This window comes from Mesocricetus auratus, unplaced genomic scaffold (assembly GCF_017639785.1).
Source record: "Mesocricetus auratus isolate SY011 unplaced genomic scaffold, BCM_Maur_2.0 Super-Scaffold_100042, whole genome shotgun sequence".
Classification (NCBI taxonomy): domain Eukaryota; kingdom Metazoa; phylum Chordata; class Mammalia; order Rodentia; family Cricetidae; genus Mesocricetus; species Mesocricetus auratus.
Genome location: NW_024429219.1, coordinates 631,645 through 651,708, shown reverse-complemented (window position 1 = coordinate 651,708; position 20,064 = coordinate 631,645). Strand labels below are relative to the sequence as shown.

The 20,064-nt window shown below is 53.9% G+C and overlaps 2 protein-coding genes across 16 annotated transcripts; both read right to left on the bottom strand.

The window, feature by feature from the left end:
• Window positions 1-416: 416 nt before the first annotated feature.
• Mmp23b (matrix metallopeptidase 23B) lies at window positions 417-4,342 on the bottom strand. 2 transcript variants are annotated; one of them, XM_040735037.1, is made up of 8 exons: window positions 2,812-4,342; window positions 2,171-2,310; window positions 1,946-2,085; window positions 1,708-1,875; window positions 1,207-1,371; window positions 1,016-1,126; window positions 764-890; window positions 417-644 (listed from the first exon to the last, which is right to left on the bottom strand). In XM_040735037.1, the coding sequence occupies exons 1-8, from the start codon at window positions 2,962-2,964 to the stop codon at window positions 470-472; spliced, it is 1,179 nt and encodes a 392-aa protein (XP_040590971.1). In that variant the 5' UTR covers window positions 2,965-4,342; the 3' UTR covers window positions 417-469. The 2 variants fall into 2 exon arrangements, with proteins under 2 accessions (XP_040590971.1, XP_040590973.1); XM_040735039.1 differs by having other exon boundaries at window positions 1,207-1,338.
• A 155-nt stretch (window positions 4,343-4,497) lies between these two features.
• Mib2 (MIB E3 ubiquitin protein ligase 2) lies at window positions 4,498-19,013 on the bottom strand. 14 transcript variants are annotated; one of them, XM_040735017.1, is made up of 22 exons: window positions 18,883-19,012; window positions 18,154-18,287; window positions 17,932-17,999; window positions 17,706-17,836; window positions 16,817-16,945; window positions 10,817-11,086; window positions 10,561-10,732; window positions 9,484-9,590; window positions 9,192-9,386; window positions 8,930-9,072; window positions 8,701-8,808; window positions 7,608-7,712; window positions 7,143-7,514; window positions 6,920-7,068; window positions 6,665-6,821; window positions 6,407-6,567; window positions 6,155-6,281; window positions 5,833-6,066; window positions 5,314-5,492; window positions 5,045-5,232; window positions 4,902-4,967; window positions 4,498-4,803 (listed from the first exon to the last, which is right to left on the bottom strand). In XM_040735017.1, the coding sequence occupies exons 6-22, from the start codon at window positions 11,061-11,063 to the stop codon at window positions 4,565-4,567; spliced, it is 2,949 nt and encodes a 982-aa protein (XP_040590951.1). In that variant the 5' UTR covers window positions 11,064-11,086; window positions 16,817-16,945; window positions 17,706-17,836; window positions 17,932-17,999; window positions 18,154-18,287; window positions 18,883-19,012; the 3' UTR covers window positions 4,498-4,564. The 14 variants fall into 14 exon arrangements, with proteins under 14 accessions (XP_040590951.1, XP_040590952.1, XP_040590955.1 ...); XM_040735018.1 differs by lacking the exon at window positions 17,932-17,999; XM_040735021.1 differs by lacking the exons at window positions 17,706-17,836; window positions 17,932-17,999 and having other exon boundaries at window positions 7,143-7,276; window positions 7,352-7,514; window positions 18,883-19,011.
• Between the last annotated feature and the right edge of the window lie 1,051 nt (window positions 19,014-20,064).

Below are 20,064 nucleotides of genomic sequence, written 5' to 3'. Positions count from 1 at the left end.
AGATGCTAGCGGCAGACTTTGGGGAGCAGACAGGATTGGGTGCTCTCTTGTTCTGACTCACACATGCCATGACCTCCTAGGTCTATCCCCCCTTCATTCATCCTGCACCCCCCTCCAATGTAGCTAAGAAAGGCGTAGGCCTGAAGAAGAAAAAAACAAAGAGTGCCTATGACTGCTTGGGGTCTCTATCTCTGCCTAAGCTGGTCCTCAGCCTCTTGCCTATTCCCACTGAAGCCTCACCTAGTCCCATGCACTCTCCTCTCAGCATACCCTAAGTAACGCTCCACTGCTCCACAGGCCATCTTGGCAAAGCCCTTGCCCTTTTTTGAAAAGTAGGGGAGTACTGACCCCAGGGTCCCCACATTCAGGTAGGCAGAGACTGGCCTTCCTTCATCCCATGAAACAGCACAGAGACATCAGAGAGAAAGCGCTTTATCTGCTGACTTCAGCACAGAGGCTGTTGGCAGGCTCAGCTTTGCACTCGGACCCGCCAGGAGTAGGTAGTGAGAACACGCTGGCGCCGGCGCACCACACACGTATAGGTGCCTTCGTTGATTGCGTTGGCAATGATGCTCAGCTGTGCCTCACCCAGGGCCAGATAGCCAGGGTAGGAGAACTCCAGGGGCTCCTGGTCCTTGTACCAGCTGCAGAGGGGAGGTTCCTGCATCCCTACCCATGCCAAGGGCCCCAGCATGTCCCCACCAGCATACCCCAGGCAGCCCCAAGCCCCTCTAGACATGCCTGCCCCCTCCTGGTTACTCACTATACTTTGCCTTTCTTGTGTAGGATCTTCTGCCCACAGTGGAAGGTCATGTTCCTACCCTCTTTCACCAACCTTGTTTTCATTCTGGTGGGTGGTGTGGTGGTGGCCACAGTGGGGAATGGGAATTCTACTCAGAGAATGGTGAAATGGCATGTCAGTGCTTATCACCCATCAAACCGGGCCCAAGATGGAGAGACTCAGAGCTCAAGAGAACCCCCCCACCCCACCCCACCCCATCTGAGCCTTCGTCACCATAGCAGAAGTCACAGCTTCTGGGACAGAGCCTCTTCATGAGCCTCTGGTGGGTGTCACAAAATCCCCTTCGTGCCCAGGATGTACACCCAAATAGCCGGTCCAGGCAGCCTAACAGAAGAGCAATGGCTCAGGGTTTGCCTAGAGCTCTACCATCCATCAGCCCCACCCACCTGCCCCATTGTACCCACCATAGAGTCGGTGTAATCCCCACAGCTCATCCTGCGACAGCGCCTTCCAGCCTCGCAGTGTGGCATTGATGTGCATGAGTGCCTGATGTTGCTGTGAGTGCATCAGTCCCAGCGCATGGCCAATCTCGTGGGCTGCCACATGCACCAGGTCTGTGAGCCATACGCCTGTGGGCCCCGAGGCTTAGTACTGGGAGCACTCAGCCCTTCCACTCCCAGTCTCGTTCCAGGAGGCTCAGCACTGATTGTGGAGCCCAGCTGCAAGCCACCCTTAGCCCACAGCCAAGGAAGATAAGTTTGTTCCCAGCCTAGGCTGTGAGCTTGGCCCTCAGGAATGTAACTCCAGCGGCATGGGGTGGGGTGGGGGAGACGGCTGAGGCCTGTGAGAGCCATAATTCCCCTCAAATATTCACTCAAGTATTCAGCCCCAGGGAACTCTTCCTGCCCCAAAGCCCTGTGTAGCCCACATGGTGGAGAGAATGAGGCCCCCAGGAGTTGGATCACCTTTCTTCCAGCTGTAGCGTGTGGGGCCCAAGACCCAGTACTCGCTGTCATCAAAGTGAATGCCACCGTGGGGTGGGAAGAAAGCATGGGCCAGTTCACCTGTGGGACCGTCAAAGCAGTGGTGCAGAGCAGAGACCAAGCAGTCGGTGTGGTTGATTGGGTAGAAACCTAGAAAAACGTAAGGCTGCAGTAACACCTGTGGGGGCTGGGTGGGGCCAGGAGCACTTCTGTCACCCACCTATCTGGAGGTCACTGGGAAGCTCAGGGGCCACTTCACGGAAGCGGAATGGCGAGACATCACTCCACATGCGAAAGGCGGCGGCCAGGCCCTTCCTTGTCTCTTCAGGGTTTAAAAGGTTCCGGGGAAAGGAGAGAATCCTGCGGGTGGGGATCGTGAGACCTAAGGTTGGAGGCAGTATCTGAGTTATGACCTCACCCTCCCGCCCTCGGGTTCAGGTGGCACCTGTATGTGAGGTTGAAGTGGTTCCAGCGCAGCCTGGCTGGTGTCAGCGTGTAGCGGCGTCTTCGGGGAACCAGTATGGTCAGTGGGCTGGGGGCCTGGGCAGTGGAGACCCCTGGAGGGTTTGGTGCAGCCACATTCCTCTTCGCGTGGGGGGGGTGGTAAAAAAGTGGATGTGAGGAGGCGGGAGCAACAGTATAATTCCCAGAATTGTTGCTGAAAGCTGACTCTTAGACAATGGAATGGAGATTATGGATGAACCCTCCCATGGACTTTTTTTTTTTCTTTTCTACACTTAATGAATTGCTTTTACCCCGACCCGGGCCCAGCGTGCATTTAAGAGCCGGCAAGAAGGAAGCAGGCTTGGTGGCACGTGCCTTTAATCTCTGGTGGTGGTCTACAGAGCAAGTTCCAGGACAGAGAAATCCTGTCTCGAAAAATCAAAAAGTAAAAATAGCCAATGAGAGCGGCAGACCTGGAGACGGATTCTGGCTCCCACCAGCGACCACTGTACACACAGATTCAGGATGCCTGGAGCTAAGGACTCACATGCAGTCAGTCCCACACTCCCCCTCGCATATGGGCCCACTGATAGACCCTCAGATGCAGACCAGCTCCCCGCACCCGGCCCCTTGGCTGCTCACCACTGCCCTCCAGGCGTTCTCTGCCGGCGCCCATGGCCACTCAAGCAACACCAGCGCGGAGAGAAGGCACAACCCGCTCAGGACAGCCCCGAACCAGCGGCCCTGTTGTAGGGCACCCGATCCCTCCAGATGGACGCAGACCCGGCAGCCCATGGCAGACGAGCTGTCGGATTCAGGACCACAGGGGGCAGTGCGACGCGACACAGGGACCTGGGCCGCAGAGTTGGGGCGGAGTGGGAGGGGGGGTTGGCGGCGGGCGGCTCGAGTTACAGCCCTATGGTGGAGCGAGGACCCAGTGCTGGCTTGTGAAGAGAACCAGCTGTCCTGTCCTGAAGGATCCTCATCTCCTAGGGGGTTCCAGGAACCAGGCTGTAGGGTGGATGGCAGTGGCCAGAACACCCAAAGGATGGGAGGGGGTGTCGATCAGAATGAGAGAAACAGTAACTAGTGAGGTGCCAGGGCTCAGATCCGGGGAAGGGGCATCAACTGCGCCCCCATGCCCACCTGGTTTAGGCTGAATGACCTTTTGGGTTTTCCCCTCAGCCCCGCTGGACCCACAATGAAATCCGATAGGGAAACCCGGGTTTTAGTCCCGCAGTGACTGAGTGTAACCAGCATACAGAGTGGAGGCGAGGGTACGTGGCAGTGAGAATCGGGTGGTTTGGCGGGCAGAAGGGAGAGGCTGAAGTAGCGAAGGGGCCTCCGGAAAGACGGGGAAGAAGCCTGTGGGGGTCCTTAGGACATCTGAGAAAGGGTCTGCTTTGGCCAGAGGATGCTCTCGTTGGACCAGAGCAGGAGGTCTGGGGAGGGTGCCAGGACCCGAATTCCAGCTCAGGCTCAGAGGGTGTTACAGGAACAGAACCCGGCATTGAGTGTGGCTGTCTAGCAGGGTGAGGGTAGAGGGTTAGGAGCTATGGTCGGAGGCCTGAAGGGTAGACCCGGCAGTACTGGGTGGGCGCCGAATGAACGTGGCATGGCAACCCAAGTGATGCCAGGTCCAGCTGAGATCCCCAGGGCGGAGCAGACTGGGTGGGTGAGACATCGAGAGCAGGGGGTAATAGCTGGGCTTAGGAAGGAGGGGCTCCTAGCCAGACGTCTTGTCCCTCCATCCCTCCCAGTCTTCCATGCCGGCTTTGGACCCTGGGTGACAGTAACAACGTACTGGTCAGCAGAATCAGCGCCAAGCAGCCGGGGTCCCCTGCGGCTGGGAATAGCTGCGCGGCAAGTTCTTGAAAAGCATCAACCATCTGCCCTCCCTTCATTACTCAGAATTTGTTCTAACAAATGGACTCCTTCTTGCTTCTTCCCTCTGCTCCTGCTCAACTGCCAAGAGCTTGGGGGCCTCCCACTCTCTCCCTCCTAAAGCAGGACCCTCTGACCTAAAAAAAAAAAAGTCTAGTCCCGCCCCAGGGGGGCGGAGGGAGGGGCGGGTACAGAGGCAGAAGGAAGTGGGGTGGGCCCCCTATAGGGCCGAAAATAGAACCAGCCTAAGCCTTGTGAAGCACCGAGTGGGTTTCTGGGACCCTCTTGTGTCAAACCACTGCCAGCACCAGAGAGTGTTCCTAACCTACAGGCACCCTGGGGCCTCGTGTATGTATTTGGGGGAGGGGTGAGGTACTGGGAATGGTGAGGACCGCTGGGGCCTGCTCAGCATCCCTACGAATGGAGCAAGAGCAGGCAGCAAAGTCCGAGAATCTTTTTATAAAATACAGGGGTTTTGTAGAAGGGCCATGGTGTGCCGAACAGAACGCGCTCACACGAAGATCTGAATGCGGTCGCGGATGGGCTGGCGGCAGATGGGGCAGGCATTGAGTGCAGAACCACAGGGTGCGCATGCCCCATGGCCGCACTGGAACACTAGGCGGATGTGGCTGTCGATGCAGATCGGGCAGGTGATGCGCTCCTCCATCTGTCGGTAGCGGCTCTGTAGCTCCTCCACCAGCTGCCGAGGCGGACCAGGCACCTGGATGGTGTTTACCACCTCTGAGCCGTCTGTGAGCGAGGAGAGTGGGAATCAGCAAGAGCAGGTGTGAAGATGAGGCTCGGATAGGTGAGCGTGCCGCCGGACAAGCAGGGGATATGCCACCCACCTGGACGCAGCTTCTTGCTGATAACCACCTGGCACCTGATGCACTTCTTCATCCTGCGAGCGCACTCTGCCAGGGACAATGGACCATTAGTAGGGCTGGACTAGACGGCTGGGTCACCCTGGGCCTCTACACCCTGCACTCACCCTCACAAACGGTGCGATGCTGACACGGTGAGAATAGAACCAGCAGTGCCAGCTCTGAGCACACCAAGCACTCGGCAGCTTCTGGCCCTGCTGTGCCAGACACATGCAGGTTCGTCACGGTGTTGGGAGTGCTCAGCACGTGCCGGGGGCCCGGGGGCATACCCCCACTGCCACCTGCCTGTCGCTCCCTGCAGTTGGAGGAGGAGGCTTGAAAGGACCCGGTGGTCTTAACAGTGCTCCCCCCCTCCACATCCCCATTTTGGGCTCACCGGAAGCGCTGGGCACAACCCTGCAAGGCCTTGAGCACTCGGCCTTCAGTGGCCAGGTCCAGTGGGCTCCTGCCACGGTGGTTTGTGTAGCTTACGTCAGCACCCTCCAGCGCTAGGAAGCAGGCCACTGCGGCACCTACGGTCAACTCTGTGCAGCCCGGGAGACCTGAGGCCTGTAGCTGAGTGGCAGGACATACAGATAAGGGTGGAAACCCACACAGGCTTACAGATATCCTCTGTTGGCACCCGGCTGTCCCAGAAATCTGAACAACGGCTAAGGCTTCTGGTTCTAGGAAGAGTGAGGAAGGCAGGCCCTTTTCTAGGTAGGTATAGAAACTCTCAGTACCATCATCCTCTCATCCTAATCAGACCCCAACCCTTTTGGTCTGAATTACAGATCCTGAAACTGAAGTCCTCCAAACTGCCCCACTCTCCAGAAATCCTGGTTCCTTGGAGCATAATGGGGAGTGAAAAATCACCCAGGCCCCCCTTTCCAGCACCCACACTCGACTTCCTCACCCTCGACAGCAGCTGCAAGGGCCCTGGGTCCCCCCCAGCCCTGTCAGCCACCAGAGGCAACAGCTGATGGCGCTGCAGTGCGACATGCAGGGCTGTGTCTCCCTCCTCATCCTCAGTGTTGACGCTGCAGCCGGCATCCACCAGCAGCGGCACAAGCCCCAGGTGGGCCTGCTGCACAGCCAGATGCAGTGGAGACTGAAGCTTCCGGTTGCGCACATTCACATCACAACGGCCCTGGGGAAAGGGTGGGCACAGGCTCAGCTTTGAGACCCCACTGGGTGTGGCTCCTGACCTGTGGGTGGCCTTGGGTCCCTGCACCCACCTCTCGGATTAGGACCTGGGCCACCTCACGGTGGTTGTTGAGAGCTGCCAGATGTAGTGCAGTAAAGCCATCTTCCTTCTTGGCATCCACCAGCTGCCGTGCCCGTGCCAGAATCTTTCTGACTGCTCTGTAGGAACAAGAAGGTCTGTCCAAGGTCTTCCCTAGGCACTTCACCTGAGTGCCCTGGATCAGGGTAGCCTGGCAGCAGGCCAAAAGATTGGATGACAGCAGTGTGACCAACCCCACACTCACAGCACATGGCCCTTGAGGGATGCATGGTGCAGCAGTGTGAAGCCCTGGCTATTGGTAGCAGTGACATCGATGCCAGGCACCTCAGTGAGGACTTCAACAATGCTGCTGGCACCGGCACCGGCAGAGATGGCAGAATGCAGGGGCGTGTCTGCATGGGCATCCTGAAACAGAGGGGGCTAGTCACACTTTGTCTATGGTCAAGTTGCTTCCTTGACCTAGGGCTGTTTAGTGGCCATGAATCCAGGGACTATCACTCACCGGCAAGTTGACGTCACAACCACGCTCACACAGGGTCTTTACCACCTCTAGGAAGCCCCTCTGAACAGCAACATGGAGGGCTGTGCTTCGAGTGCCATTCCGAGCGTCCACCCCACATCCTGCACTCAGGAGCACCCTTGTGGCCTCAGGCTGGTTCCTGATGGAAGAAGTGGGAGGGGTTTGGGGACAACCTGTCGTACACACTGGCTCTAAAGCTCATTCCCAACAGGACCCGCCAGCCTGCCCAGGCCTCACCCCAGAGCTGCGTAGTGTAGCGCAGTGTTGCCCTCATCATCCAGCAGGTCCACACTTGCCCTGGCCTGCAGCAGCAGCCGCACCAGCTCTACCTGGCCCAAGTAAGCAGCCACCTGCAGGGCAGTCCTGCCCTGGTTCTTGGTGTCCACCTGTGAGGAAAGCCAACACATGAATCCTGGGCCCTCTCCCTGCTGGATATCAGAAGGGCAGGGTGTTAGCTTGCCTGTTCTGGGTGCCTTCGCAGTAGATCCAGAGCCCGGGCTACATTTCCCAGTGCAGCCTCTACTACCAGCCTCCCTGGGTGCTCTGGGTCACTCTTCTGGGCCCGAAGCTTGTCCAGGGCCACACTCAGTGAGCCTGGGGGCAGGGTTGAGGTAAGTGCTGGCCAGGGGCTACCCTGCCTCCCACCGGCCACTGGGGCTGATGCCGCACTTTTGTTCTCTCTGGAACGCTCAGCCACATCCAAGTTGGCGTCTTCCTCAGGTCGATAGGCCACTAAGCAGGAGGGGCTAAAGGTCCACCGTTGACCGCCAACGGCCACACGCAAGTTTCCATCTCCAAACACCTTCACCACTTTCCCAACTCGGCCCAGGGCCTGAGAAGAGGTGGGGTCACAACAGGTTACAAGTGGGACAGACAGCAGTAGGTGGTGGGAATGAACACAGTGACAACAGACAGTAAGACTTACAGGGGCCATGTCATCGGTCCATTCACCATGTCCAGCCTGCAGTCGCTTCACAGCGTCAAGGTCATCGATGACCCGGACCACGTCACCCACCCAGAAGCTGTTGTGCTAGACGACAGAGAAGCAGATAAGGGGAGTTCCTCCAGCAACTCCTGCTCCAGAGGGCAAGCAGACCTAACTTTGACCCCAGTTCCTGCCTCAAGTACAACCAAATGGTCTGGCTGGTCAAGGGCCTCAAGTGACCAAATCAGTCCTGGGTGGCCACCCTGAGTCACAGGGGATGACAACCAGAGCAGCAGTGGGGTAGCAGCATCCAGACCAGAGCAAAGTCAGCTCTAGAGATATGTGAAGGCCCAGAAGACCTGCTTCCAGGGTACCTATCCATTGATCAGACACAAGACAGCATTAAAAATGTGGTACAGACCCAAGAAAAACGTTGAAGATGGAGTTGAGTGGGACCCAAGGATGTCGGCACAGGGCTAAGAAGGAGGGTAGGGCCAGTTGGGTGAGGGGGAGCCTGCAGGGATTCTATGCACACAACCTATGCACTTGTGTGCAGAGTAAAAGCCTGAATGTTGCCTGTCCTAAAGCATCCTCCTCTGGATTCAGGTAGGAATGTATTCTCTGCCCCACTCAGTGTCCCTCCTTGGTCATTCCCACCTATCTGGCACGTCTCCCCCGCCACAGCCTTCTGGACAGCTTTCACAGAATCTACCCAGCCTAGTCTCCTCTGGCAGACCTCCACCTTAGTCTCCTCACAGACTACTTCCATGTGGCCCCAGGGTGCACACAGCATCTCACGAGAGTAAGGCAAACCACCCACCTCTGCTACCATAGTACCTTTGTTTTGTTCTCAGAACAGAGGCCCTGGCCCATGGGTTCTAGTCTAAGATATTGCCGGTACTTCACTCTCCTGTACCCTTCATGCCTGGATTCCCTTCCTGATTTCGTCTCCATCCACCAGGTTCTCCCCTTCCTTCGTGTGTGCAAACCTTTGGGGAGGCTGGTGCCCTAATCCTGCCTAAACATTCCCAAGACTGAACAGGTACATGGAAAGAATTAGAATAAGTGGGGCTCAGCCCAGCCCCCTAGGCACCTTGGTGAGAGCCCCAGGGTGGAAGGTCCAGCGGGTCTCGTGGTTGAACTGCACACGCACGTCCCCACGATCTGTGATGCGGTGCACGGTGCCCATCTGTCCGATAAACTGTGGCGGGTCACGGAGGCTATGGCTGGGTCAGGCTGGACTCTTGGGGCAGTAAGAGGGATAGGGTCCAAAGGACTTGGGAAGGGGGGCACATGGGGATTCAGCAAAAGAGATGGCTCACCTCTGCCATCCTAGGGTTCCAGCCACCATGGCCTTCTTGCATGTCCCTTAGGACATCTGTGTCCAGCAGACACTTGACCTTGTCTCCACGCTGGAAAGGCTGGCCATCAGCACTCACCCTGCGCTGCAGCTCTGCTGGCTTGCCTGGGGGAGGGTGGCAGGCTAGGCCTCGGGAAGCAACCTGTGCCCCCAACAGGACATGCCAGGGTAATATGGGTACAGCCAGGGCAGGAGAGCAGCTGGTGTCAGAGCCAGCCCCATACCAAGCTTCGGGAGGTGCTCCTTGTAGTAAAAGCCGCCAGCTGCCTCACCAACACACTTGAGGTCCACCTTGCCTTTGTGGCCCACACGGTACACATTGGTGGTTCCATCTGCCCATGTCACACTGGCCACACTTCGGCCTGTCTCCACATCCCAGCCACGGATGTCCACTACACGGCCTGTCTTCCCTTCCCCTCCTGGGAAAACAATATGTACACCAGCAGGCTAAGAAAGTGCCTCAAGGCTAACCTATAACCAGCTTCACCTCCCTGTCTCTCTCCAGCCACCACTCACCATCTTGTGAGCCCCATTCCCAGTCAGGGCCTCGGACCACTTTTGCTCCCTGAAAGATGCCCCTTAGTGGGACTCGAGGGAGACCCTGTCGGGGACTCAGTGTGACCCTGTAAGAGAATGAATCCTGAGCCATGCAGAGAGATGTGATGACCAGATCTTGGACTAGCCACCTTGCCCCTCTACCCTAAAGATATATATCTGGGTCTATAGGATAAGTATTCTGAATCCCAAGTCAAACTACTGTCCTTGAATGGCCTTTCCAGTAGGCTTCCACATCTTGGGGAAGGGAACAAACTATTCAGTGTCTCTGGGCTCAGAGACCTTCACCAATACCAGACAGAGGAAGGGAACTGAGATGACTCTTGAAGCAGTCTATTAGTCCATGTCTGCTGCTTTTAAGGCGGCAGGGGCAGGGCCTGGCCCAGAGGAGTTAAAACTTATCTGACCACCAGCACAGACGTCATACTGGCCAGAAGAGGGAACTTATACTTCACTTCTCCCCACACAGGCAAAGGATCAAGGAAATGCAGAGAATAAAGGATGGTACCTGAGTGCCTTCCCAAGTCAATCCAGAGACCTGTCTCCCATCCTTATCTCTCTGCATCAGGCCAGGGCCACTCCCAGCTGTACCTGCGGGCTGGCACCCGGGGTGAACTGCCCAATGACAAGCCTCCCTGCCAGGCCTGGCACCACCAGGGGATGCTGTATGTTTCAACAGCCATTGCTATCCATGTGGCTAATACACAGGCCACCTTCCTTCAGTGCCCATGCTGCAGCTGGACTAAAGAGTCGTGCCTGCCCGGTTCTAAGGGTGAGGTAGGAGAGGAAATCCCATCCACAGCACCCACCTCACAAAGTGCATGGAGAAAGCCTTCAGTGAGAAATGGGGAAGTGCCATTCTCAGAGCTCTAGAATAACCTGACCCTGTCTATTCTTCCAGGAAATTGTGCAGGGTGGACTTGCTAGGCTCTTTTGGAAGTGACTCAGGTGACTCAGTCAGGGTCCAAGGCCTGGCTGGATGTCAACGGCACCAGTCAGGAGGCCCTGGGGAGGTAGGCTGTGGCCTAGGGAACTCACGGGCGTGAGTGGGATGTCTCATAGCGCTCAAAGGCATGGGTAAGGTCATGTTTGTTGTGCATGTAGCACTGCGTGCAGAGATCATAGTCAAAGCAGACACGGCACTTCCAACGCATCCCACGAAGCCCATGTTTCTTGCAGCAGTCACAGATGATGTTGGGGTGACGGATACCTAGGTGTGGGGTGGGATACGTGAGGACCTGCTGGTCTCCTGTCACCTGGCCAGCCCCACCCACAGATGGGCATCACCACACACCGATCTGGGCGTTGTCGTAGAGCAGCAGGTCATGGGCACCTTGGTAGCCAGCTCGATAGTTGGTACGTGTGCCCTGGTCCCACTGAACAACAACTGTACGGTCGGGGGTCGAGGGGCTGCCATGGCGTCCAAGCTCCACCACAGTGCCCACACCGCCCTCACCTCCATCCTGCTGGCCCCACTTCCAGTCCATTCCGCGTACCACGCGCATGCCCACCTGCACGCCTGCATGAGGGTCCAGGTCCATGGTGAGTGGGACTGTTCAAGAACCTGTAACAGAAAGTATCCTCAGTCTATGTCAAAATGTCGTATGACCAAGCTAATCATAGGACACATGCTGAGACAGCCACCTCGGAGAGAAGGACCAGGAGCAGAGAAAAAGTCAGAAGAACAAAGAAGCCGGGCGTTGGTGGCACACGCCTTTAATCCCAGCACTCGGGAGGCAGGGGCAGGAGAATCTCTGAGTTCAAGGCCAGCCTGCTCTAAACAGAGAAATCCATCTCAAAAAAAATTTTAATTAATTAAAAATAAAGCTAATAGATGTATATTGTAGACTGTAAGGCCATCCTCCTTAAGAAGCAAAAACTATTTTCTGTGTAGCTCAGTGATATGTGTGGCTGAAGTAATGAGCTGATATTCAACCAGACACCATAAAGCAACTGGACAGGCAACCATCACATTGTGGCCTCCAACTAAAGTAGAAGTTTGTGAAGGTCAATGACAGAAGATGCTCATAGTACACAATCCACAGGGAACTACCACAAGTGTATATGAAAATGCCACACAAGTGAAAAATGGGCAAGACACTGAAGAACACACTCCAGGACACCTACCACACCTGGAATGCTTTGTCACAACAACACTAATTACAGGCAGGAAAAGATCCTCTGGTACACATTTCAAAGCACAGTGCGGTAAAATCATACAACACTTTATTTTTTTGGAGCCGCACAGTCCAGCCACAGAGGCGATGTGATCACAGAAGCACCTGCCCTGCGTTTTTCGTGTTGAACTGGGCCGTGCAGTATTCAGTGCCCAAGAGAACATAAACCCGTCTTGGTATTTGGGGCAGCAGAAAAAAGCTGATAGACATAGAAGGGCAAAGTGTAGCCAAAGGTAAAAGTGCCCACTCTGGTGACTCTATTCACAGAGGTTGAATAAATGGGCAGGCACTGGCAGGTGGTGGTGAACACCCTTAATCCCAGCACTTGGGAGGAAGAGGCAGGCAGTATCTGTGAGTTCAAGGACAGCCTGGTCTGCAGAGCAAGTTCCAGGACAGCCTCCAAAGCCACACAGAGAAACCCTGTCTCAAAAACAAACAAAACAAACTGGACAGGTAAATACAGAGCATCATGGCACCAGTCACCCCAAGCTTTAGGTTGCATTTCTTGTGGCCTGAACACTCTATATCATACTAACATGAAATAAAATCTTAACATATACAAGGCCCTTCCCACACTCTTGCCTCAGCTTTCACCAGGCACACAAATGGATTTGAGAGCTTGTTTGGAGGTTCTAGTAGGGGAGCACAGTTACTCATATACCCTTGACCGAAGACCGGTCCTCCTCTATTCGGGGAAGTTGGTCCTCTTCAACCAAGCTTGCAGCTTCGGGAGGGACGCACATGGAGCCGTGAGGGAGGAAGGGGACACCCGCCTAGCCAGATCAGCTGAATCAACCCTGGCGATCAATGAGGTAACAGATGTCGCAGACAGATCGCCCTCACATCCCACAAACGGATTTGAAAGACAGAATATGACCTGGGCTCTGCACGATGACAGTCGCTTCTACTTCACCCTACTTAAGCATGAAGCCCTGCAGCTGGGGAAGGAGTGGGGGCTGCTTAGAATGAACAGACACCAGCTGTCCTGTTCCAGGACACGCTGGCTTCACAAGAGGCTGAAAGTTCACACCACACCTAGTTTGGACGCAGCTGAAGATGTTTTTGGGGCAGTTGTGAGCATTACAAGGCCCTGTCAATTTTACCAGGGTCCAATGGCCAGATCAAAGCTAAGCAAGCAAAGCACACACCGGCATTCAGCCTTGGCCTCTCCCAGGACCCCTGTCCTTGCCATAGACTGACAGCCTCTCGGACTGCCCAATTCAAGACACATTCCCATGAAGTCACAGGCGGGTAGCCCTGCCTAGCCACATATACTGGGTGAAGGCTGGGCATCTTCAGCTGATGGTAGTGGCCTGAGTACCATGGGCTGTCCCAGAGCCAAGCACAGTAAAAACCCAGCACCACTCAGAAGCCTATGTTCTACACAGGGAGCTACCACACACTGCCTCTAAGTCTACAACCTACCGTATTCTCAGGAGCACAAGCATCCTGGCCAGCACGGCCTTGTGCAATTTTTTTGTTTTTTATTTCATGTGTATGAGTGTTTTGCCTGCATATATCTGTACACCACAAGTGTGCAGTGCCAGAAGAGGCCAAAAGAAGGCGAGAGAACCCTTGACACTGGAGTTACAGTGACTGGGAGACATCATGTGGACAACAGGGACTGAACCTGGAGGGAGGTCTTCTGAGAGAGCAGGCAGTACTGCTGATCATTACACCATCTCTCAAGTCCCTTCTGCAGTTCTTATTCCTATACACAGGCCCAGGACTGCTATGTTAGCACCACAGCAAAAGCAAATGGGCACATTCAACTGGCTCAGAAACTATGAAGAGTCTGCTCTTTCAGAGAATTCCCCTTATCTGTCCAGGGACCTTGTCTGTCTTCTTTAACTCCCTCCTCTCCATGGACTCTAGACTGCCTGCTAAAATGTGGCTCCGGGGCCTGATGCCAGGGTAAATCCCACCTTCTTCCTCTTTCCATGGAGGAGAAACAAACCACAAAGGGAACTCATGCTGAGAATGTCCAAAACTCTTTGGTGCTAGTGAGCCCCAGACCAAGGAGAGTCTTGCAGTCATGGGAACTGGCTTTGCTCCTCTCCAGTCTGTGTAGCCTCACCTCCCACATCATCTGACACAGCTGTAGCCAGAGCAGTCCTCTGCTACACTTGGGGGACCCAGAGTCCCCCTCAGTTCTATACAACTCCCTTTGATCAGACACCTTAGTCCACAAAGTCTTTGAGGGCAGCCACCAAGTCCTTTCACAGCCATAGCTCATGCCTAGTTAGACCCAGCCTTTCTAGAACCAGCAATGACTGAATAGCTAGGATGGGTGAGATACAAAAAAGTAGGGAGAGCTTGTGCTTGGCTCATGCAATAACTACAGATTCTGACCCAGATCCCATACACTGCAGGCTCACTGCAAGCCACACACTGGTGCCTTACTTTGAGTGGCACAGGTACAAAAGACAACAAAAAACACACTTCCACTGCCCCTTCCTGGTAACGGCCAGAGAGAGAGAGAGAGAGACAGAGACAGGCACAGAGAGAGACACAGAGAGACAGAGAGAAACAGAGAGAGAGAGAAAACCTCAGACTCTTTTTGTTTGTTTGTTTGTTTTGTTTTTGTTTTTCGAGACAGGGTTTCTCTGTGTAGCTTTGGAGCCTATCCTGGCACTTGCTTTGTAGCCCAGGCTGGCATCAAACTCAGAGATCTGCCTGCCTCTGCCTCCCGAGTGCTGGGACTAAAGGTGTGAGCCACCAACGCCCAGCAGAACCTCAGACTCTTAACAAAAGTGGGCAAACAGACTCAACTGGTAACTTTGATAGCAGAAGACACTTGACAGTCACTCCCTGGACCTGGCTCAGCACTGAAATAAAAGTGTAGAAAAGTCAGGTATGGTGGTGCACACTTTCATTCTTGTATTTGGGAGGCTGAGACAATAGGTTCTCAAATTCAAACCTTCTCAGGGTGACAAAGCAAGACCTTATCTCAAAGGAAAGAGGGAGGGGCAGAGGAAAAGAACAGAGAGAGAGGAGGAAACAGATCCTGTTTCTAGAGCTGTGAGGCATGCCTCTGTTTCTAAGACCAGCCTCTCAGCCACAGTTTATCTATAGGCTGATGGCTCCACTAAACAGTTAATGCTGGGCCTTTTACAAGACATGGAGAAGTGTGGGCTTCAGACATGACAACAAGCATAGCCCATATAAGGCCCTGCTTTCAGGAGAATGGGCAGAGTGCACAGAGCTCAGATGGAGGGTATTAAACAAGGTCTAAGGGAATCAGGGCCAAGCTGCAAACAATGACTCCACAGGGAGTAGCAGGAATGCTACCAGGCACTCCAGCCTGTTAGTAGCCTGAACTACCTACATTTATATGACCATCATGCCTGGTTAAGCAAAAAAAATCTCCCCTCTCACTAGGCAGCGGTGGTGCACACCTTTAAACCTAACACTTGGGAGACAGCGGATCTCTGCGAGTTAGAGTGTAGCTTGGTCTACAAAGTGAGTTCCAGAACAGCCAGAGCTGTTAACACTAAGAAACCATGTTTCAAAAAAACACTAAAAAATCATCCAGATGGACTTTGGGAGCCCATTCCATGTAAAGGAATGCTGTCTCCGCCTGGACACATCGGAGAGGGCCTAGGCCCTGCCCCAGATGATATGACAGACTTTTGAGATCCCCCCATGAAGGGCCCCACCCTCCTTGGAGAGTGGAGTGGGGATTGGGGGAGGGGCTGGGGGAGGGCTGAAGGGGGGCAGGAGAGGAGGGGAGAGAGGGAACTGGGATTGACATGTGAAGTAAGCTTGTTTCTAATTTAAATTTAAAAATTACTGGTGAAATTAAAAACAATATATATTATTGGGGTTAAAAAAAAAAACAGCAACAAAAAAGCAAAGTTCTCCTCAGCCCTGGCCAGTGAACTTCCAGTCTCAAGAGCTGTACCCAGTCAGCAGCCCAGCAAAGTCAGAAAACAACCAGATAGAACACAGAGAGCGCTTTCTGCCCAAAACTAGCACCCCAGTGCCTAAGGCTGCCCTGCAGGAGCAAAACTGTGGGAACACAGGCAAGAGATTCAATACACGACTATTTTCATAGTCTTCCCTGTAACACTGGGGTGTGTGAATGCCAAGAAGTACTTAGTATATTGGTGGCACATGCAGTGCAGGACCAGAGGCCTGTCTTGAAGATGGACAGCCCACCTCCTCTGCGATACATGTGTCCTCAAGGGAACTTAGTGCCACTGCCCCTTTCTGGACCTTTTCCCTGCACTAATAGCTAATCTTGGTGTCAATTTGACTACACATGGAATTAACTAAAACCCAGGCAGCTGGGCACACATGTGAAGGATTTCTCTTAATTAAACCATTTGAACTGGGAAGACCCACTTTTATTCTGGATCTTTTCAGCTGGGAAGACCCACCTTCATATGGGCTATGTAAGCTTTTGCCTGCCTGCCCTCGATATCAATTCACTGGCATTAGAGCCACTTCTTTTTGTTTTTGTTTTTTTTTTCCAAGACAGGGTTTCTCTGTTTGGCTTTGGAAACTGTCCTGGAACTAGCTCTTGTAGACTAGGCTGGTCTCCAACTCGCAGAGATCCACCTGCCCTTGCCTCCTGAGTACTGGGATTGAAGGCGTGCACCACCACCGCCTGGCGAGAGCCCACTACTTTTTTTTTTTTTTTTTTTTTTGGTTTTTCGAGACAGGGTTTCTCTGTGGCTTTGGAGGCTGTCCTGGAACTAGCTCTTGTAGACCAGGCTGGCCTCAAACTCACAGAGATCCACCTGCCTCTGCCTCTCGAGTGCTGGGATTAAAGGCGTGCGCCGAAAAACCCTGTCTTGAAAAACAACAACAACGAAAAGAAAAACCAAAAATAAATAAATAAATAAATCACCAAACTGTGATACATATCATTCTTCAGGATGCTGAAAACCACAATGTGTTATGGGTGCCACCGTCATAGAAGTAAATTTACCTATAGAGCTACCTGACTTTTGCCTTTGTTAGAAATACCGGGCTCTGCCATCAGAGTCATGTCACTGGCAAGTATTCAAACACCCCTGGAGCTGTTGCTATAGACATTTACAGTTATAGTGGGGGATGTCAGAGTATGAGGACTGGGTTGGCAAATATACTTCAGCAGAAGCAGAACGCACCTCAGAACACACAGAAGCCTCTAGTCAGCATCCCAGGCATTTAGTTGCTACTTCCTGGGCTACAAATTTTCTCAGCCGCCATTGCCAATATAGAATACAGCAAACCAAGCAGGTAGGCAGGGAACCAGGCTGTGGAAAGATCATTTTAGAGATAGTCTTACATATAGTATTTACTACCATGACCAGACAGTGATAATTGGGGCTGCTGTCGCTACTAGTGTTCCTTCCTTTAAGAAACAATTTTTTAAATGTATCCTTGGATGGCTGGAACTCACTATGTAGTCCAGGATGGCCTGGAATTACTTTCAAGTGCTGGGATTAAAAGCACTTATGGGACACACACCCAGAAAGAATCAAACATCCCTCAGTATGTCAGAAGTATCAGGACTGTGTAGGGGATGCTGTCCCTTATTAAGTGAATATTTGATTGGGAAGTTCCACACAGCCATAAAAATTAAGTCATGTTTATTGTGAAAATTAGCAAATTGCCTTTATTCAGATGACTCGGGACTCGAGCTTATCTCCCTACACTTCTGGTGGTGCCTGAGACACTGCTGAATTGAAAATGTGTATTGAAAACTGTCGAATCAAGCTGGAATGTGGGGGGCACACGCCTTTAATCCCAGCACTTGGGAGGCAGAGGAAGGGGGAATTTCTGGGTTCGAGGGCAGCCTGGTCTACAGTGTGAGTTCCAGGACAGTCAGGATTGTTTCACAGAGAAACCCTGGCTGGAGGAAAAAACAAAAAACAAAAACAAACAAACAAAAAAACCCCAAAAACAATCTGGTGCATCAGAGGTTCCTACGAGGCAGGTGAACATCCCAGGTGCCAGTAGAACCAAACAAAGAATGTCAATCTAAGAGACAAAGGCCAGGAAATCAGTTCCGACCTGCATCCAGACATCTGCTGCAGGGACATCCATTAAGGTTCAGGGGTACCATGACTCCTAATCTTGGTCACCTAGCTGGAGAGCTCCAGGTACGCTGCAGCTTGGGGTTCACCATGATGCTTAGAGCTGACCTTGGGTGGGGGAATGACATTCAGATACTTGTTGCATCAGAAGCAACAGGCCAGAGAGGAACGTGAAGACAGGAGATCCTCTATAAGCGGCCAACCTTGCTCTGTCCCCAAGCCTGCTGCCTCATCAGGAGCCTTCCTGGTATCTCTGTTTTCCATGTTGGTTCTGAACCCGGAGGAGGCAGGAAGGACGATTTCTCATTGCCCGGTCCACTCAGGCACATTTAGACACAAACACAAGCCCTAACATAACATCAGATGGCATTCACAGGGCAACGAGCCAAACCCAAACTGTCAGGCCACAGCCGTCAAGAGCTCACCTGTCTGGAGGTCCAGTGTCCCCCACCCGCCTTGAGAATCTTGGAGATTTGGGACTGGCCTCCGCCGGGCTGACCTTCCGTGAGAGCCCTCCCGAGGATCCAACCCTGTGGTCAGGGGTGCGCACAGTTAACACCTGAGAAGAGACGGAGACCGCCGCTCGCTTTAAAAGGCTCCCAGGGGTCCGGCGGCTGGGACCCGCTGCATCACCACCGCGCACCGAGAACGCGCACCGGGCACGAGCTGTGTCCACGGGCAGAGAACCTTGAGCCTGCTGCACGCAAGGGCCGGGGACGCCCGCGCAAGCCACAGCCCGGTCAAGCTTATCTCGGCCCCGTGCCACCGCCCCCGGCGCTGGGAGGACGCCCGACCCGGCCCCTCCACTTGCCCGGAGTTTCCGCGCCTGTTCGGCCCTGGAATAGCGGGCCCTGAGCAGCGCAGAGACTAACAGCGGATCCTCGGGTCACCACTGAGGCGCCAGCTGCACCCAGACGTCCTCCGCCCCTCAACGGCGCCTGGCAAGGCCGCCCCTGCCGCCCCTGCCGCCCCTGCCGCCCCAGCCCGGCCCCAGCCCACCCGGCTGCCCCACCACGGCCCCGGCTAGGGTCCCCGACCGCCGCACAGACTGTCGGGAGCTGTAGTTTGCGGCGCCTGGCCTGGGGGCGGGGCAGACAGCTCCCAGGAGGCCCTGCGCGTGACGCAAAGTGCTCCGGGCTAGGAGGCGGGCGTACAGCTTCCCGGAGACCGTGCGTCTGCTCCGGCTGCAAACGGACCGACAGCCGCGGTGTCTGTGGCTGGCGTGAACTCTGCTAGTCTCAAGAAGAAAGCGTCCCGGCAAACAGGGACGCCTTCGGGGAGAGAACAGGGTCGGAAAGAGTGGGCACTGAGGAGGCTGGACGTGCAACGTTGGGCCCGGAAGTGCGTCTGGGCGGAGCCCTAGTGGTACGGGTCTCTTGCGCAGTACGGGTTCCCTGGACGCTTTCCGTTGCCTTGGAGACCGAGGTTTAGAGTGACGTCTTGTCTCAAGCGGGCAGGGCCTCCAGAGACATGACGAAGACGCATCTAAACTAACTTTTGATTTAATTTTGGGGGTGGTTTTGTGGTTGCTTTTTTGTTTTTGTTTTTGAGGCAAGATCTCGCTATGTAGCACTGCTTAGCCTGAAACTCTGTGTTAACCAGGCTAACCTCATCCTCAAGAGTCAAACGTGCCTCTGCCTCCTGCGTGCTGAAATTACAGCCATGCACCGCCACACCCGGCACTAGTTAATTTGATTTAATTTGTTTGTTTTCCTGCTGATCTGGGGCAAAGAGCGTCAACTCGGATCAACCTCCACCCCTCTACTGATTTTAGTCCCTCAGGCCTACAGATGAAAGGCAACCCATCCAGGCCTTTGTGTTCATAAACAGTATACTACCTTAGTTTATGTGTCTTAGGCAGTTCTACGGAGTCTTCAGGCCATAACTTGGTTCACCAACAATGCTCTTCCCACGTCTTGCACCCATGGTCGTTCTGTCCATGCTCGTTCTGTCCCCTCACTCAGCTTACTGTCCAGGTTTATGTCCTGCTCTGTACTACCACACAAGGGACCCAGTGTTCCTGCGCAGTTTTGCCTTTCTTTCTTCTTCTTCTTCTTTATTTTTCCTTTTTAATTTTTTTTTTTTTGGTGGGGTCGGATGCTCAAGCAATCGTGTTCGCCTGATGAGTCATTTCACTGGCCTTCTTTATTTCGAGACAGTGACATACTGTTGCCCAGGTTGACCTCGAACACTCATCTCTAAGCTTTTCAAGTGCTGGGGTTTCTGGGCACGAGTCACCATCTCCACCCCTCTTAGTTCCAGCCTGGGTTTATCTCTTGTGTCACCAGCTTTTTTAGTTTGTTTGAGTGGGTGGTTGGGTTGGAAAGCTGGTTTGT

Excerpts from the sequence above, each read along its gene's own strand:
- Mmp23b (XM_040735037.1), bottom strand. The coding sequence starts at position 2,964 with ATGGGCTGCCGGGTCTGCGTCCATCTGGAGGGATCGGGTGCCCTACAA. Across the intron at positions 1,876-1,945 it reads TCCCAGTGACCTCCAGATAG|GTTTCTACCCAATCAACCAC; the intron begins GTGGGTGACAGA and ends ACGTTTTTCTAG. Across the intron at positions 891-1,015 it reads AAGCTGTGACTTCTGCTATG|AATTCCCATTCCCCACTGTG; the intron begins GTGACGAAGGCT and ends TTCTCTGAGTAG.
- Mib2 (XM_040735019.1), bottom strand. The coding sequence starts at position 11,063 with ATGGACCTGGACCCTCATGCAGGCGTGCAGGTGGGCATGCGCGTGGTA. Across the intron at positions 7,069-7,142 it reads TGCGAAGGCACCCAGAACAG|GTGGACACCAAGAACCAGGG; the intron begins GCAAGCTAACAC and ends CTTTCCTCACAG. Across the intron at positions 5,493-5,832 it reads CCTTGCAGCTGCTGTCGAGG|CTACAGGCCTCAGGTCTCCC; the intron begins GTGAGGAAGTCG and ends CCTGCCACTCAG.